Here is an 18329-nt window from a genome sequence, read left to right as displayed (position 1 = left end):
GAATGGTTGTGTTTCGTCCGTATTTTAGTTCTGTGGGGTTTAACATTGTCCCAAGCACGATTGCCAACCCAACAATGGAAAACTGATTTTTTGTCTGCAGTGGGAAAAGCGTCAATATGTCAAAAAATATAATGATTGACGCGATTTTCGTTGGTACTGAGAAGAAAGGACACGTTTAACGCTTTGAATGGGTGCTCGTAAAAGATTCGGTTTCGGCCGAATCGCAACAAATTATTCGGCCGAAACCGAATCTTTGCAAAATGACCGATTCGGCCGAATAAATTCGGCAAACCGAATATTCGGTACATCTCTAGTTTCAAGCTATGGTGGCTATTAGGGTTAGAGTTGGAGTTGGGGTTTGGTTTCAAGCTACGGTGGTTGTTAGGGTTAGGGTTTGGTATCAAGCTACGGTGGTTGTTAGGGTTAGAGTTGGGAGTTAGGGTTTGGCATTAAACTACGGTGGCTATTAGGGTTAGAGTTGGAGTTAGGGTTTGGTTTCAAGCTACGGCGGTTGTTAGGGTTTGGTTTCAAGCTACGGTGGTTGTTAGGGTTACAGTATTCCAAACACTTTACTGCAACAGGTTTTAAACGTTTTGACGCAAAATGATTCCATAACCTTATTTCGGACCGACGACACACTAAATACACAATGACGTACCTAGGGGGGCTAAATGTACCCCCAGAAAATTATCGCACATATAGTGCTTTAATGAGACGGTATTTCAAACTGGGTTTAAGCTACGATATATAGGACTGAAAACGCAAATGTGCAGACATTTCTTTTTGTTACACGGACGGATTTGATTATCCCGTTTCAAACAAACTAAACAACAATAAAGTGCAGAGCTTTGTGACAAACGTGATTGTGTGACAACAATGGAACGTCTATTTCATCTTATATGCTGCCAGAAGCAGCCACACCCAGAATAAGAAGCAGAAAGATAATTTCGGTGGCAACTTTTCGTGTTTTAAGCCTTGTAAAGTGTATAGCGAACAAACGTAGATTGTTAGTGTGGCGCGCAAGCACAAAAAGTTGTTCTAGTGAAAAAAACAGTTTGTTTAGTTATCAATTTTTGAATTGGTCTCTCGGGCATTGATTTTTAAGTTCCAAAAGTTTGGTATAGGCCGAATATATAAAAAGTTTGGGCAGAAACATCAACAAAAACGACATATTCGTCCGAAACTTCGGTGCATCGCTAATTTAAACAAATATAATGACGTAGGATGGCGTTTTTCGCTATAGCGAACACAAACACATCACGAGAAAATTCGTTTAAATTAAACGTAATTGTGGCGTCACAATCAAAAGAACAAGAAGCGTGGAACAAAAGAAATTCGAGCGAAAGCGAAAATATTTACGTAAAGTTTTGTTTGTGGCCAAAATTGTCAAGAAACTAAGGTTCCCTATTTGTACAATCCCTACAACGTCATATTGTCACAGCTCGTCGTCATACCAACTACAATGGGTGTTTATGCGACATAACGGTACTGGTTCGTGTTGTCTTTGTCTCTTTGCATGTAATCGCGTTCGATCGAACTTTCAATCCGTTTCTTGATGTCGGTCGGCTGTGAAAAAATATTTGGAAATATTAGAAAATTGAAACATTAAGTTGAACCAGTAAACTCTGTGGTGTATGCCCAGTTGTGGCACAAAATAGGTGAGACATGGCTTTTTACCCTGTTACTCCCAATAACTGAGTGCCGTTGGATGGTTACACTAGCCCAGCAGTTCTCAACCAGTGGGCCATGGAAGCATTTTTTGTGTCACTACACTCAATTTTCCAAGAATAATGGCTTGGGTAGGAATTGAAAAGGAACGTAAATGAATTTAAATTAATCAATTTACGGTATAAAGTTACTTTGAGTTTCTGCAACCCTACATGTTTATGATGTAATAAACTACTTTGAGATTACAATAAAGCCAGATAATAGCGGCATATCAATTGTCCAATTACTCGGTCATAACTGAACATGCTTGATTAAAGAAGGGAAAGTGCTGTTTTATGATTTTTTTAAATTAAGTTATTTTGGACTTATTATCTGTTTGAAATATGTTCTGCAGTTTTTTTGTGCTGAACCTATTTTGTAGTTGTTTTATTTCATTTATGAAAATTTACTGGGCCACAGAATTTTCGTGCAATGAAAGTGGGCCACGAAAGGAAAAAGGTTGAGAACCACTGGACTAGCCAATACGGCCGATCTCTCGTCACCAGCACTGCACTGACGAGACATTATAGGTCAAAACAGTGTGCATTGTCTGCAGTTTACTTGTGATTTTTTGACTCCATTCTGTTACATGCAACATTATAGAGTTGAAACAAAACATTAACACACAGAAGAAAACGTCCGTCATGAAGGGGCTGCACCGAATCAAGTCGGCCTCTCAAGCATATCAATACGGAACATTACAAAAACAGGGATTAAACCCAGGGCAGAAACACAAAACGTGTTCGTTTTCAGACACAATGCGTGTTAGAGAAACGAACATCCCAAAAATCATATGAAGTCCCACGCACACACACCGAATTGGGTCGGTCTCTCAAGCATTTCAACACGGTAAGGTAAATCTTACAAAAATGTTTGAGTAAAATGCCGTGAACATAGTTTTCAGGCACAATGTAAAGAACCCCGAAATATATGAAGCTAAACTTGTACCTTAATCGGGAACTTGAGTTGGTCGTAAACTTCGGACGCTAGAAGTTGATGCGACAAAGAGTTTCTCATTTTCATTGTTCTAACAATGGCTGCATCTATCTGATATTGTCGGTCCCGGAAAACGCGTCCGGCCGTGTCAATTTTTTCTTCAACCTGCAAATATAAACAACATGGGTGTGTGAAGTTTATTAGGACAATATAACAGAATTGAAGGTTTATTGCTTGTTGCCACTTTTAGATACTTTTTAAGAGTTTTAACTGTTTCAAAACAGTATTAAGTATTCGTTCAAAGTGACCTCAGTTGAGGCACAATAACTGGATCATGTGGAGTAGGCAGAACTTGACAAGTGGATCGTTTTAGTTTTTAGACGCGTCTTATATGTTCTCATAGACCAGGGGTCACCAAACTTTTTTCACTGCGGGCCGGATAAGTTTAAAAGTAATTCGCGCGGGCCGCATAGATTACATGCCCTGGCGCCGCCTTTCCAAACTTAATCCGCAAGGCGATTTTTCTAGGTGCGCCAAGATATGGTCTTTCTACAAACCCATTTAAAATCTGGTGATGCGACCTATAAACTACAAAGGTCGTCTCTTACGAGCAATGCTTGTATATTACGTCACAAGTAACAAAAAAGGCAATTGTTTGCGCACAACTGACACATGTAGTCTTGTCTGTGACGTAACAAACTGCTGGCTTTGGATCAATCCTGGGAGTTGTAATTCCACGAAACTAGGTAATATTATTCTACATATCGCGACAGGAAAACTTTCGTGTGAAGTAGATCAATTTTTGAATGTCACAAAGTCATCAATATGATTTGGAAACCATAAAATGTCGTCGCGGGCCGGATGAAATGACCTCGCGGGCCGGATGAAATGACCTCGCGGTCCGTAGTTTGGTGACCCCTGTCATAGACGAACAGCAAACTCACTAACCAACAGAATAAGTAGTAATGTACTGGCGACTGAGTAAAAGGTTTGTGCAAAATGACTTTTCGCAAAATGTTTGGGAAGAAATGACAAAAACGTTTTACTCGTTTATAAAGTTCCGGCGTTTAGATCATTTAAATTTGGGTCTTTTATTAACTTCACAGGTTATATTCCCAGAGCTGAAGTGTCTATTTACAAACCACATGCAAACATCAAAGTAAATTCCTTCCCTGTTGGGAACTACTGCTATAATCCATGATGAACAAAGCAATTGAAGTTTAAATTTTACAACCTAGTAACTTACATTTTCAAACTTGCTTTTCAAGACACAATGTCCGAGAGTTGATTGAAACGTGAGTTTCCTTCCAGAATGTTTCATCAGATAAAACTGCCTGAAACACTCCTGGAGTTTGCCCTGAAATAAATCAACACAATGTCACTTATTTGTGTCAGTAAATTCACAGTCTATAATAAAAGTTATAAGTATGGTAAATCTTGTTGTAAACACAATCAAATGCAACAAGGTAAATGTACATAAGTATTACAATGCAGGGTGGTAGCTATCAAATGACAACAGTAAATAAGTTTATGACAGTGAACACAATTCACAAAAGTTTCACAAATCTAATCACTTGCACCACCAAGTGGGCAAGGTTTTATCAGCGAACAAAGTTTTATAAATATTCATAATATTGCACTAAGCATATGTTTGCCGATGAACAAAGTTTTTGACTATTTATTACATAGCATTATCCATGTGTTTGTAAAATATATTTTGTGTGGTTGAAACATGGATGGTGGAAATGGTTACAACTAATACATATGTTACAATGAATGTGAGATATGCAAAAAATAATAAAATCACCTCAAGAAAAATGTGTAAATTTCATCCAAATCCATCAAACATTTCATGGAAAAACGAGTCGGACAAACTTTGGGAAGAAAAAAAATTAAAAAAACAAAAGAAAACAAAAACAAAACAAATTCGGGTAAAATCAATATGTGTCCCCTTTAGGGAAGGGGACCCATAATAAGTTAAAAATTTGTCACCTGATCAAAAAATGCCTCCACATCTACGTGAGAAATTTGAACTTTAAAAAACTTGGTGTTGGAAACAATGAACAGGTTCTGTTAAAACAATAGGTAGACAAAAACCTTTTATGACATCACAACAGTAGTCTTACTGTGAGCACGATGACACCACTGGAGTCCTTTTTGTGAAGAGGGACATTGTAATTTACTATTTGACCTTCAGTGATTGTGACCGTTCTTTGAAGAAGAAAAAACAAAACCAACCCACAAAGTAACAAGCAAATAACGACTGCCAGAAGCACGTAAAACTTCCTGCAAATAACATGTGACATATTGAAAAAATACTTCATCTGTTAAACATCCCATAACTCAACAAATGTTATTCTTCTCTACGTACATTCTGGATGGTTTAAGTCAGGGATACACAACCTTTTTGCTATGACGGCCGCATCGCAGATTTTCATTTTACCAACGGCCGCCATTTGCCTGCTTATTTTTGTTTTAAATTTACTGAGTTTATTAAATATACCATTTAATGGCACCTAAAAAGCTCAGATTCATTTCTAGCTTGCACAGATTGAGCTGCACAGTATAAGAATCAGTCTCTAGCGTGCACATATTGAGCTGCACAGTATAAGAATCAGTCTTAAGTGTTTATGGTGTCATAATCTATATTGTGATGCTTGTGATACATGTTTTTGTTCGCATTCTTTGCACACAATAGGCGAACAAAAAGTCTGACGTATAGTGATGGGACGGGTACCCGGTACTTGGTATCGAACCATTTCAGTGGTATCGATACTCGTACTCGGTATCGAAATATTTTGCCTCAGTTTTCGATACCAACATGCGAGTACCAAAGGCCGATTTACACCATAAGAATACGGGCAACTTTATGCCAATATTTGCTTCGGACAGCACAAAATTGGAAAAAAGCTTCGCCAGTTTACGTATATCTTTTTCGCTATCACGAGGAGATTACATTTTTCGGCATGTGTGTGTGCGCACGCCTGTACCCCGACCATGGCAGATAAATTAGCCAGTGATATACAACTAAGTACTCGGTAATCGTACTCGGTATCGAAGGTATATACATGTGGTACTCGTACTCGGTATCGGTACTCGCTTCAAAACCTGGTATCGTCCCATCACTACTAACGTATATGGCTACTAGGTCGGTAATAGTACTCTTTTTAGTACCACAAAAAATGTTTAGAGCAGATTAAAAATCAAAATATCTAGCAAAAGAGTTTTATTTCTGTAACGGCCACCAGTACCTACATTATATTAATTATGTTCACGGCCGCAGGTTGTGCACCCCTGGTTTAAGTCTTCGGTCATTGTAAGGAATCAGTGCAACCAATTCATCTTCTTGTTCTGCAATAAAAACATGTCATAAATATATTTACTATAGATGTGGTTTGTTATGGTGTCAAACCACAGTAGGTATGCGTTAAAGACTCGTAGCTTGTTATCTACCATAGTACAATGTCCACTGTAGTTATATATATAACCTGTGCTGATAAACACACTGATAACAAAAAACAATAGCCTGGAAATGCGATTTAATTTTTTGAATTAGAGTTACACAACTAAGGTTTTGATTCTATGTGCAGACAAAAGTTTACACGGCCACACTTTTACCATCACTTGAATGCTCACAGTTATACCAGCAAACTGTTCTATCAGATGGTAAGTTATTCTATAGGAAGTCCATAAAGTTATGGTTTACTTGTTTAAGCTGACAATCACACCAGGATATTCCAAGTAGCTAAGACATTCATATTATGGTTACCATCTGCTTGGGCAAAATTCCGAACGGTTCAATAACTTAACTATATTTGGTGACACAAAAGTTTCGTTACAGTGCATTGTATGGCATGTTGTTACATATTACCAACCCCAAAAGTGCTGTTTTTCAAATAAATTTGAGTACTGGCACAGATATAAAAAGCGCAGTTATAAAAACTCTGAGACTGCAGTCTACATGTGGTAACTGCACACCAGCAGGAATATTATGTTTTACATTTAGCAATCCGTCCGGTGTCTTTGCATGTCAGACAAGTCCTTCCACCTTTTCCACTGAACTTTACGTAACTAAAATCTTCAGTATCTACAAATAAAGTTTGTTTAAATTTTTTTTGTTTAAAAATAAACGATCTGCATTACACAACTAAAATGATGAACATTTAGAAACTGTTGTAAAACATTAAAACTAGTTAAAAATTTGTTTTTCAACCTTCAAAAAACTGTTTTTGAACCAATAAAAATCAAAGTAAACATTTTCACACATGTGATTTATGCATAGAAAAAACATCAATAAATCACACTTAAATAACATTAAACTTACTTATATCATTTGTTTATGAAATACTTCCATAGTTTGTCCCATTTACAGCACCATTACCGACCGTTTCTTCTGTAGATAACCTAGGTTTTTTCCTGATTTTTAACATTTTTCGCACATTATTGTCCCTTTCTGCCGAAAAATCACTGAAAAACGGCAAACAACAATTGAATTGCGAAGTAATATTAAATTTCTGTTTTTTAAGCAATTAACTCGTCAACATTTCAACGCAACTAAACTGAAATCCAAAAACTAAACCCGAGCTGTCAATCAAAGCTGTTTAGCTGTGATGTCACTTCGTCATGCTTACACGCGCATATTTATTCATGCGTAACAATGAAAACATGATAAAATTAGGATTTGGATTATATTTTTTGTTTTCTGCGGCTAATATAACGTTTTTATCAAACTCAACTTGCTGAAAAAAATATAGTGGAAAATATACAGTATAGTGGAACAATACAGCGCATAATTTTAAAGAAAAAATTACAACCTTAGGAATTGTTTGCAGTTTAGCAATTATGATTTGGCTATATTACTCATTTGAAGTTTTAGGAGACATTCTTCTAAACTTGACTTCAAAGAGAACTCTGGCATGACATAACAACATAGCATATTTCTGCAAAACAGCAAAAATCTGGTAATTAACACTGATATTAATAACTGGTAATTTGTTGCAGTCCAACTATATGCTGCAACAATGGCAGACCAACTATACAACAATCAAATACAAAAAATGCAAACACCGAGTTTCGCAAAAATGTATGCTTTATGACTTGTAATATTGCAAAGCTACTCCTGGCTTGGTGATTGTTTACAATTGTGTTATTATGTTTCTTATCTCAATCCATCCAAGTTACCTAACTTGCTGCAACTTAATTCATTTGACAACTGCGTTCCATAGATGGCTGCGGCTGCTCTAGTTTTACTGTGATTACTTAAATGTGAACGACTGGTGCAGCTTTTGTGTGAAGTGCACTGGTGTTTTTTAGTGACCTCTGTTGTTGTTGATAATAGGTTTAGATATATCTCTGCCAGATTAAACAGCGGCGGGAATAAATTGAGGATTTTGACTTTCCAATATACCCGACCATTGTCAGTTTGCTATGACACGTGACACCTAACTGACATACTGAAAACTATTGACAACCAGCGTGTCATCCACTGATCTCTATAAACCCTGGATTGCGCTACTCCGTTGAACGGTTGGGTGGTTTTTGAAGCAAATTGAAGCGTAATGGCGGCTGAAAAGGAAGCCCCAAAAATGCATTGCGGGCAATGGGGAGAGAGTGGAAAAATGTCGATAAATTTTGTTTTAGGCATTTTTGTGGCGAGTTTTTCAGATATGATCAGCAGTTTAATAGGGCGCATGTATTCCAATGTGTAATAACCTACAAATATGCGTAAATTGACTGTGAGGTGTAAGTATGTGTACATTATAAATACGTTTTGTCACGTAAAATGGCGATGACTGTCAGACACAGTCGCTTTTACTGATTCATTTTGGCCTTCTGATACCAGTCATTTCATGAATAAAACTAAAATGCTAGCAAACTTGCAACTGACACATAGAAATCCAAGTGTTTTTTACTGCTGAACAAAAGCAGATTTTTATTGCGTTCCACACTAAAGTAAACAAGCAAACAAATAAATAAATAAACACAACAATTTCCTTATCCATGACGGGTGAGCAACAGTTTATTCCTAAAAACAAATGCAAAAGTGTTAGTTTGCTTTGTCTCATAACTCATACATACCTTAACTTGTAAAGGTTTTTATCCATATAGGATGAAAAACGACAAATTACCTTGTGATCTCTTGCTTTAGATCTCATCTTGTTGAGAGCAGACTCTGCCATCTCAGCTCTCTCCTCAGCATCGTCAAGTTCATGTTGAAGTTTTCTGTACTTGCTCAAATTTGTGTTTGCTTGCTCCTCCTGTCAATCAAACGCATTGTGTTAAAATGAAAGGGTGTGTGTCGGTTAAACTACTTTTACTTACAGCCTCCTCAGCTTGTCTCTTGTATGTCTTGACCTTGATTTGAAGTTTGTCAACAAGATCCTGGATTCTGGTGAGATTCTTCTTATCTTCTTCACCTTGGTAAGTAATCTCCTTCAACTTGCGTTCAAGTTTACGTTGCGATTTCACCGAATCACCGTTGCGTCGTTGTTCAGAGTCAAGCTCGTTCTCAAGTTCGCGAATCTGGAAGTAAAATAACAATGAGCGCCCGACAACGTTTACTGTGAATCAACAAGCACAAGCACTTACTCTTGTCTCAAGTTTCTGCACTTGTTTCTTTCCTCCCTTCAGAGCGATGTTCTCAGCTTCATCCAATCGTTGTTGCAGGTCCTTCACAGTTTGTTCCATGTTCTTCTTCATTCTCTCCAAGTGAGAAGACAAGTCTTGCTCTTTCTTCAATTCCTCTGCCATTGTTGCAGCCTGAAACATGATCGAGGAAATTTGAAACAAACGGAACAAACATACTTAATCGATGAATCCAACTTACATCAACGATCGCCTTCTTGGCCTTATCTTCAGCGTTGCGCTGTTCTTGAACAGATTCCTCAACTTCAGATTGCATGGTTTGCAGTTCGCCTTCGAGTTTTCGCTTCTGGTTGATGAGAGCCGTGTTTTGTGTGTGAAGAAGATTTGATCGTTCGCTGAACAAAACAAGTTCGATCAGTAAGCAAAACCAGCACACTCGGATATCCACTGTTTGATTCTTACAAACCTGCTTTCAAGCAATTCGGTTTCAGCCAGTTTTCTACCGCGTTCAGCTTGATCAAGAGCGGATCGAAGCTCTTCAATCTCAGCTGTGAGAAGATTACCACGACGCTCGATCACCGCTGTCTGTTCCTGCAAATCTTCCGAGTGTCTTTGAGCTTCGTCAACTTGCATTTCAAGATCCTGAGAACAAACTTGATTACTTTCTGCGCTTTTGACATGTAGTAGATGTTTTTCTCATTACTTACCTTAATATGGGCTTGTACGGATTTTGCTTGTTTCTGGGCTTCAGATGCTTGTCTAGTTGCATGACCAAGCTGAATCTCAAGGTCATTGAGATCACCCTCCATTTTCTTCTTAATACGAACAGCTTCCTGGCGAGATTTGCTTTCCGAGTCCAACGTGGTTTGCATGGATTCGATTGCACGTTGTTGGTTGCGTCTAATGATTAGAACAGAATTTTACCAAATGACCAATAACATATTCAATGATGAGATTTACCTCTGGTTGTCGATTTCTTCTTCCTTCTCTGAAACTCGTCTCTCAAACTCTTGCTTCACTTGAGCAAGCTCGACTTGCAATCTGAGAACCTTCGACTCTTCTCCTTCAATCGCTCCTTCAGCCTCCTCGAGAGCAGCTTGCATTTCATTTCTTTCATGCTCCAAAGTTCTCTTGGCCTTTTCCAGTTCATGAATGCTCTTTCCTCCCTCTCCCAATTGATCAGTGAGATCAGCAATCTCCTCTGCAATGTAGAAAATTGATTAGGACAATTGTCGGTTGGTATTGAAACCCAAAGGTTGGTATTAAACCCAAAACGAACCTTGTAAGTTTTTGTTTTCTCGCTTCACTGTTTCAAGTGCGTCAAGAGATTCTTCGTAAGCGTTCTTCATCTTGAAGAGTTCAGTTGAAAGACTGCGAGATTCTTTCTGGGATTGTTCCAACTCAACTTGGACTTCTTCCTGCTTTTGTTTATGCTCAGCAAGAACCTGGGAAAGATTTTTATGTTATGAGCTGCAGTTTGGCACAGAAAGATATAATTTCAAACCTTATCGAAGTTTCGCTGTTTTTTGTCAAGAGAAGCTGCGGCCGAGTTGGATCTCTCCAAGTCGATTGTAAGATCTTCGATTTCTCCTTGAAGACGGTTCTTTGTCTTTTCAAGACTCGATGCTTTGGCCTGCATTGCTTCTACTTGTTCCTCAGCATCCTGAAGTCGAACCGCCAACTTTTTCCTGCGCATCATTAAAATTTTAAGCTAAGGTGACGGATTTAACGGAAAAAGATTCCTACTTTGCGTCTTCCAATTCCTCAGTCCTCTGGATCGCATCTGTCTCGTATTTGTTCCTCCACTGAGCAACTTCAGCGTTTGCCTTCGACAGGGCTCGTTGAAGTTCGGCCTTTGCTTCTTGTTCTTCTTCGTATTGTTCCCTCAACAAGTCGTTGTCATGACGAGCGGCCTAACAACAACAAATTTGTACAACGATGCTGGTTTGATTTGTTTTTAAAAATGGATGAATAAGGGCAAGCAAATCCACCTGCACTGCATGGGCGAGTGCTGCCTTGGCCTTGGTTTCCTCTTCAACCACTCGCTTCAGTTCATCAATTTGTTGGGTTGAGCTGTTCTTGCTGCGCGTCAGTTGCGCCATCAAGTGTTCACGCTCCTCCAGTTGTCGACCAAATTCACCTGAGAAAAGATGAGAGTAGTTAAAATGTTCACACCAAAACATCTTTGTTTAAAACTTACCGTTCTCGGATGAAAGTCTTGCCTTTGCGGCGTTTAGTTCGTTGACCTCCTTGGTAAAGTTATCATTCTTCATCTTTGCCTCATTCAGTTGTTCCTCCAAGTTTCGAGACATCTTCTCGTAGTTAAGCTTGGATTTGGTGACGCTCTCAACATTAGATGCGAGATCATCGATCTCCATCTTCATCTCACTCTTCTCCTTTTCCAATTTTTGTTTAACTCGTTGCAGGTTGTCGATCTTTGCAACAAACAATCGTTAGAAGTGAACATTACGACTTCGTACAAAACATTTTTACCTGTTCGCTCATTTCGGCTGAAGTATCAGCATGCTTCTTACGCAAAGTTGAAACAGTAGCTTCGTGAGATAAATTGGATTCTTCCAACTCGCGACGGAGTTTAGCGAATTCAGCTTCGCGACGCTTGTTTAGTTCGATCTGAAACAATGAAAAGTTGAAATACTTGCTGCTCGAACACTTGGCACATCCATCTCACCTGTGCAGCAGTTGCACCGCCAGCCTCTTCAAGTCGCTCACTAAGCTCTTCCAACTCACGTGACAGATCAGCTCTTTGCTTTTCAACTTTAGCTCGCGCAGCTCGCTCCGCTTCTAGTTCCTCCTCAAGCTCTTCAATTCTTGCCTGAAGCTCCTTGATCTTCTTCTGAAGTTGAGCAACCAACGCTTGTTCATCTTCCAACTTCGTAGCGAGCTGGCTGTATTCGAATTCCTGCTTCTTCAATTTCTCTTCAAGTCGTTGCTTGTCGTTCTCAAGATCCATAACCGTTTCTTGAGTGAGACGAAGATCTCCTTCTAACTTTCTCTTGGTTCTTTCAAGTTCCATTCGAAGTTTCTTCTCTTGTTCAAGAGAAGCCTCCAACTACGAAAGGAAATTGTGAGTTCGTTGCACAAACACAAGAACTTGCATCTTTATACTTACATCATCGACTTGTTGTTCGAGTTTAGATTTTTGTTTTGTCAAACTGTTAACTTTATCTTCTTCCGATTGAAGATCGTCAAGAGTTTGTTGATGAGCTTCTTGCAAAGCCTTCTTTTCTTTTTGCAGTTTGGCGATTTGTTCATCTTGTGTTGCCAACTCCTCTTGGAGATTTTTCAGCTGAAGAAACGACAAAATTTGTGTAACCAACAATTTCCACCTTATTAACATCAAATTTACAAATGTTTACCTTGTTTTCAGTTGCATGTTTCTCTTTCTCAACTTTAGCCAATGTTATCTCAAGATCATCGATGTCTTTCTTCAACTCGGAGCATTCATCTTCCAACTTGCGTTTCTTCGACACAAGCTCATTGTTGAGTTCTTCTTCATCCTCCAAGCGCTCAGTAAGTTCCTTGATCTTTCCATCCAACTCAACCTTGGTCTTAATCAGTTGATCACATCTGTCCTCGCCATCATCAATTTGATCTTGTTGCTGCAGATTAACATCAAGTTTATTTCATGTTTTATCAAGTTCTAGCATGAATTAGTCAAACTTACAGCTTGAAGTTGCATGAGAAGATCGTTTTTCTCTTGAATAAACGAAACTTGCATCTCCTCCAACTCCTTTCGTCTTTTCACTTCCTTCTCCAAGTTAACTTTGCATTCCTCGTAATCCTTCTCAAGAACTTCCAATTCCTTTGCGGCTTCAGCAGTCTTCAAGAGTGGCTTGATCTTGAACATAAGCTTCATCCACTCCCATGTTGCCATTCCGAAGTAAGCTCTCAAGTTCGACTGAATGACGCGGCAGGCTTGTCTAAACATGAAAGTGTACGTGTTATCCAATGCAATTTTGACTCAGCTACGTAGCCAGTTGGTATCTTACCTTCGCTCAATCATTTTCTGATATTCGCGTCTCATGATCATTCCTCTCATACGAGCTTGGACAAGTTTGAAGATTGATGAAAGTTTGTTGTCGCGCATTTCCTCGAGTTTACCGATCATACCAGCACGGAAGAACACCTAACAAACATTCGAATGTTTTTATGTTGTGTTGCACAAGTGGAATCGAAACGTGCGATTTGTTTTTACCTTGGTGTGACCGAGTTTGTAGCTTTCATGGTCGATGTCGATGCTTCCAAGAAGTTTCTCAGATGATTTCTTGCTGTCCATGAACTGACCTTCAGGTGCGGCATTTGGGTTCAAGATGCGGTAACTAAACAGACATCATCGTTATAAAGTGTATGTTGGGTTGTGGAGACAAACTGGGAACGAAACGAACCGTTGTTTGAAGTCACCATACGGAATTCTGTTGGGGAATCCCTTCCTGCAGATACGGATACCTTCCAATACACCATTACAACGAAGCTGATGAAGAACGAGATGAGACTCCATCATTCCTGGTTGTTTCTGTTCGTTGGGAATCAGACAGCGGACAAAGTGAGGAGACGTCGATCTGGAATTACAAATTGGATGAAACATTTCTGCTGCTGCAAGTTAACAACTTAATTCTTACCTCAAGTTGGTCATGAGGTTATTGAGGGATTGTCTGTGAAGAGATGAGACAGTGTTGAAAGATCCTCCTTTCTTACGCTTTCCTCCTTTTCCGCCACCGCTCGCAGCTACCACGTAATTACGTTAGACTTTATCATAACTCGACATTTACATTCAATCATTACCTTCGTCTGGGCTCACCCATCCATCCCAGATGGTTTGCATCAGTTTCATCGATGCTTTCTTGTAAAGTTCAACGACGCTGTTGTTGACTGGATCTTTGTTCTTCTCCAACCATCCACAGATGTTGTAACCAACCTGTTACAATAAAAACACAACTAAGAACCAAAATACAACGGAGCCATAAGCATTGCTTACAGTTCCAGCGTAATGGTAGAGTTCGAAGTGGGCTTCGTATTTTGACTTCTTTGTTGGTTTTCCGAAAGCTTTGCTCTTTCCGAGATGGTTTTGGTAAAGTTTCTCCTTGAAGCTGTTATCAGAAGCTTTTGGGAACATGCATTCTTCCTCGAGAATCGACATGATACCAAGGGGCTGCGTTAAAACACACGAATTATTTTGAATCCACTTGCAACATTTGTTTAAATGCGGTTGCTATACCTTCTCAATAAGTTCAATGCAAGCTGCCAAGTCCATTCCGAAATCGATGAAAGTCCATTGGATTCCTTCCTTCTTGTATTCTTCCTGCTCAAGGACGAACATGTGGTGGTTGAAGAACTGCTGAAGTTTCTCGTTGGTGAAGTTGATGCAGAGTTGTTCGAAGCTGTTGCACTGCCAACACAAATGTGGTCAGTAAAAAGTTGTTTGCGAGAATGTTGACAACAGCAAGTTTACTTACATCGAAGATTTCGAACCCAGCTATATCAAGCACACCGATGAAGAAGCTTCTTGGCAGCTTGGTGCTCAGAGTTTGATTGATAAGTTTCACCAACCAGTCAAAATGGCGACCGAACAGGGCTTTGCTGAGAGCTCCCATACCATATGAAACCTATGTTGTGTATTCAAACGTCAGACTTTCACGAAACAAACCGCAACAAACCAGAAGTCTGTAAACACAAGGTTACCTGACTGCAAGATTGCCCCTTGGTGACGAACTCATTTCCAACCTTGACACGTGGATGACACAAGTACTTGATGAAATCGGCAGAGTTGAGACCATAGAGGTAAGCCACTTTGTCGGCCTCTGCAAAGCACAAGAGTTTATGATACGAGTTTCAATGTGGATCCGTTGATGTTGTTTAGTTTACAAACCTTCAGTGCCGTCAGGTTCAGCTTGCTCCTCTCGTTGCTTGTTCTTAAACTTCATGTTTTGTTGGTGAAGGATGCCGGCCATCAGTCGGTAGATGCCGCTGATTTCCTCCTGACTGAATCCGAGGATGCGGAAAGCTTCCTGAAATCAGACATCAGTAAAATTCGGTATTCTGTCGCAATCACAAAATGTTTCTTACGTCAGTCAACAACAGCTCCTCACTGTCATCCAGATTGTCGACGGTCACAACACCTTGACTGATGGTTTTGTACTCGTAAGGATCTTTGGAAACCAAAAGTTGATCTGCAACCAAAGTTTATCATAAGCTATTGACTAGATAGCGACAAGTGAATGTTTCCATGAAATTTACCAATTAGTTCCGGTTTTCCTCCTGAGATGATTTGGTAGAAGATGTGGTAATTACGTTCACCTCCCAGTTGGTAGATGACACGAGATTTCTCCAGCAAATCTAAACAACAAAGTCGGTGTAATTGTTTGTTGCTGTTCGACTACTTAGTGGTAACTCACAATGTTCAATGTCTCCTGATGCCAACATTCCGGTGCTACCAAAGTGAATTCGGATAAACTTGCCCTGTTCAAATAACGTTTGTGTCAAACACGGGAACAACCAGTTAATATCTCGATGCGACTTACGAAACGTGAAGAGTTGTCGTTACGGACTGTCTTTGCGTTGCCGAAAGCTTCCATAGCCGGGTTACACTGGACAATTTGATCTTCGAGAGTTCCCTGTGTACAAACATTTCTTTGCAATACAGATCATATTAATGTTTTGTGATTTTGTGAAACACACCTTGGATTCGTCTTGTTTTCCACCGAAGGCAGCAACCAAAGCAAAGTATTGGATGACTTTCTTCGTGTTAACGGTTTTTCCAGCTCCAGATTCGCCACTGAACACAAAAGCGATAAAATTCACAAATGTTGGTTTAAAACAAACAAAGCAACCGACAACATGACATGGTTTGAACTCACGTGATCAACATGGACTGATTCTCCCGATCTAAAAAAAATATAGAAAGTTCACATTTTAAAGGTGACTTGGTTCAACTTCTGTTGTGGTACTTACTCATCAACATGTTGGCGTAAGCGTTGTCGGCGATCGAATAAAGATGGGGAGGCATTTCAGTTCGTCGCTTGCCCTTGTATGCAGAGATGACGTATGGAGCGTACACAGGCAACATCTTGTAGGGATTCACGGTGACACAGAAGAGACCAGAGTAGGTCTGCGAACCAAATTTCACGTTTAATAATATTTCGATTTTGCTGTTTTACATTTCGTGGATTGAAACTTACGTAAATCATGAAAGACTCGTAGCGAGTTCTCAAGTTGTTTAAAACGCTCGCTTCGTTGAGGAAAGTCATGTTTGCCATATCTTCACACTTTTCATATCTCGGCGGGTTCATCTCTTGCACGTCATCTTCCTTCACTGTCATTTCCTGCAAAGCAAAATCTTCTTTATAGATTTGTTTTTTATTTACATTATACCAGTCAAATGGTTCTTACTTTTCCAGCATCTATTGATTTGATCGTACATTTTCCACCTTCGTTCTTGATCATTTCACCAACAACGTACGCATTCTCTTTGTCGGGAAACCAAACATATTTCTTGCCTGCGTTGAATAATTTGTTTTCAAATTTTGTTGAAACGACGACGCTTTCCATTAAACTTTCTCCTTACCGTCGGGTTTCTTGGTCTGGTTTTCCAGAATCTTCTCGTGGGTCATCCGAAGATAAGGAGCAGCATCTCGGACTGATTCGTAATCGAAGGTTGCCATGGTGACGATGTATCACTGAACTGAAACACGATGATTACAGCAAAGGGTTTCGAGCAGTGATGGTTGTAAAGATCCCAACTTACCTGTGGTTGCGAAACTTGAATCAAACAAGTGATGAATTTGCTTCGGTCGCGGTCACTTATATTTGCCGAGATTTTTTCTCGCAGCTGCTCGTGAAGTGTGATGTCACAAGGTCAGGCGCGTATGTCGTCACCCTGCGTCACAATGCTCGTTTGTCGTCACCTCGCGCTACTGCAAAAATGGTCTGATAGCTTAGGTCAAAGTGTGCATGAATGGCCAAATTAAATTAAGGAATACTTCGAAAATTTGTATCAAACAGCTGAGTTTGCCATTAATCGACTGTAAATCGAAGAAATTTCTTTAACAAAATAGTTTTATAGTTTTTGATTATACCTTTGTGTGTTGTTACAAAATGAACAAGTCCTGACTAGAACATGAACACGGTATTTAAAGATTAAAATGATCACCGACATTTTTAGGCCAATTGTTACCCGACTTTTGCAACTTAAATCCGGCTTTTATAACTGACTGACAATTGCAATTATTTGTAATTCGTTGCTTTCAGCAAAGAGCAAAATCAACGCGTGTTAGTAAGATCGTCAAGTGCAGAACCTATTGTTACCCTATAGAGCATTTCTGGCAAATGTGTTTTTATTCCGACGGTTTGGCATCCTATACAGGTCGTCTTCATCAGGGTAAATAACACTGAATGCGACAAACAGACGTGATGCTTTCAGCGTGCTACATGCACCTGCTCAAAGGTTAGAGGCCCAATCATTCGTAATCGCGCGGTGTTTTCGTTGCGTTGTGATGTACTTGCGTTCCATTCCCTTTTCCTTTGTTTATCGTGCACTGTACTAGTCGCATTCAGTGTTATTTACCCTGATGAAGGCGACCTGTATAGGACGTCGAAACGTCGGAATAAAATTACATTTGGCAGAAGAGCTCTATTAACTTGCCCTTTACCGCAATAATATTTTGTCTGTATTTCGTTAAACTTGTGTTTGTTATTGGTGACGTTGGTTACTAACTCGAGTCGAAGAATCACATGTTGTTGGTATAAGATAAACAAATCTCCCCGTGAAAAATTAGTTATGCATAGTGCACATTTTAGGAAACATTATGAAAAAGTCAATACCTAAAAAAATGGAAAACATGCCTAAAAAGAGCGCATTGTTACAATTACGCAGTCATATTATTGTTTGCTTGTTGAACAAAAAAAACAATAGTTTATGAAACATTGCCTGGCAACAACACTATATTTGTGGTATCATACGTTTGTGATCCATCTACCCAAGTTGTTCCGCCACGTGAAACTTCTAACCGCGACATCGTGCCAGTTTTGCAACTGATTTTGTCACCACTTGGGGGCGTTTTTGTTAACAAGTACCGTTTGGCGGT

At 39.4% G+C, this 18329-nt stretch overlaps 2 protein-coding genes across 4 annotated transcripts; both read right to left on the bottom strand.

The window, feature by feature from the left end:
- Window positions 1-766: 766 nt before the first annotated feature.
- On the bottom strand, window positions 767-7167 carry LOC145205467 (cullin-4A-like). Of its 3 annotated transcripts, none has more exons than XM_080078196.1 (8): window positions 6968-7167; window positions 6644-6730; window positions 5015-5994; window positions 4770-4929; window positions 4636-4713; window positions 3890-4000; window positions 2656-2808; window positions 767-1566 (listed from the first exon to the last, which is right to left on the bottom strand). In XM_080078196.1, coding segments are annotated over exons 3-8 (600 nt in total). In that variant the 5' UTR covers window positions 5017-5994; window positions 6644-6730; window positions 6968-7167; the 3' UTR covers window positions 767-1470. The 3 variants fall into 3 exon arrangements, with proteins under 3 accessions (XP_079934322.1, XP_079934321.1, XP_079934323.1); XM_080078195.1 differs by having other exon boundaries at window positions 5899-5994; window positions 6968-7165; XM_080078197.1 differs by lacking the exon at window positions 6644-6730 and having other exon boundaries at window positions 5899-5994; window positions 6968-7165.
- Window positions 7168-8545: 1378 nt separating this feature from the next.
- LOC145204516 (myosin-7-like) lies at window positions 8546-17070 on the bottom strand. The gene is made up of 39 exons (XM_080077107.1): window positions 16991-17070; window positions 16811-16927; window positions 16636-16742; window positions 16425-16568; window positions 16198-16354; window positions 16104-16131; window positions 15925-16021; window positions 15768-15860; window positions 15642-15705; window positions 15484-15582; window positions 15313-15416; window positions 15116-15254; window positions 14929-15047; window positions 14703-14852; window positions 14465-14635; window positions 14225-14398; window positions 14032-14164; window positions 13869-13974; window positions 13635-13808; window positions 13445-13568; window positions 13239-13375; window positions 12914-13169; window positions 12606-12848; window positions 12359-12535; window positions 11918-12298; window positions 11722-11859; window positions 11429-11663; window positions 11220-11368; window positions 10975-11141; window positions 10733-10916; window positions 10508-10673; window positions 10189-10429; window positions 9936-10128; window positions 9695-9870; window positions 9470-9623; window positions 9232-9402; window positions 8965-9165; window positions 8772-8900; window positions 8546-8668 (listed from the first exon to the last, which is right to left on the bottom strand). The coding sequence occupies exons 2-39, from the start codon at window positions 16905-16907 to the stop codon at window positions 8663-8665; spliced, it is 5784 nt and encodes a 1927-aa protein (XP_079933233.1). The 5' UTR covers window positions 16908-16927; window positions 16991-17070; the 3' UTR covers window positions 8546-8662.
- Window positions 17071-18329: the final 1259 nt, after the last annotated feature.

This window comes from Phallusia mammillata, chromosome 8, assembly GCF_965637545.1.
Source record: "Phallusia mammillata chromosome 8, kaPhaMamm4.hap1.1, whole genome shotgun sequence".
Lineage (NCBI taxonomy): Eukaryota > Metazoa > Chordata > Ascidiacea > Phlebobranchia > Ascidiidae > Phallusia > Phallusia mammillata.
This window is presented reverse-complemented; position numbering and strand designations above follow the sequence as displayed.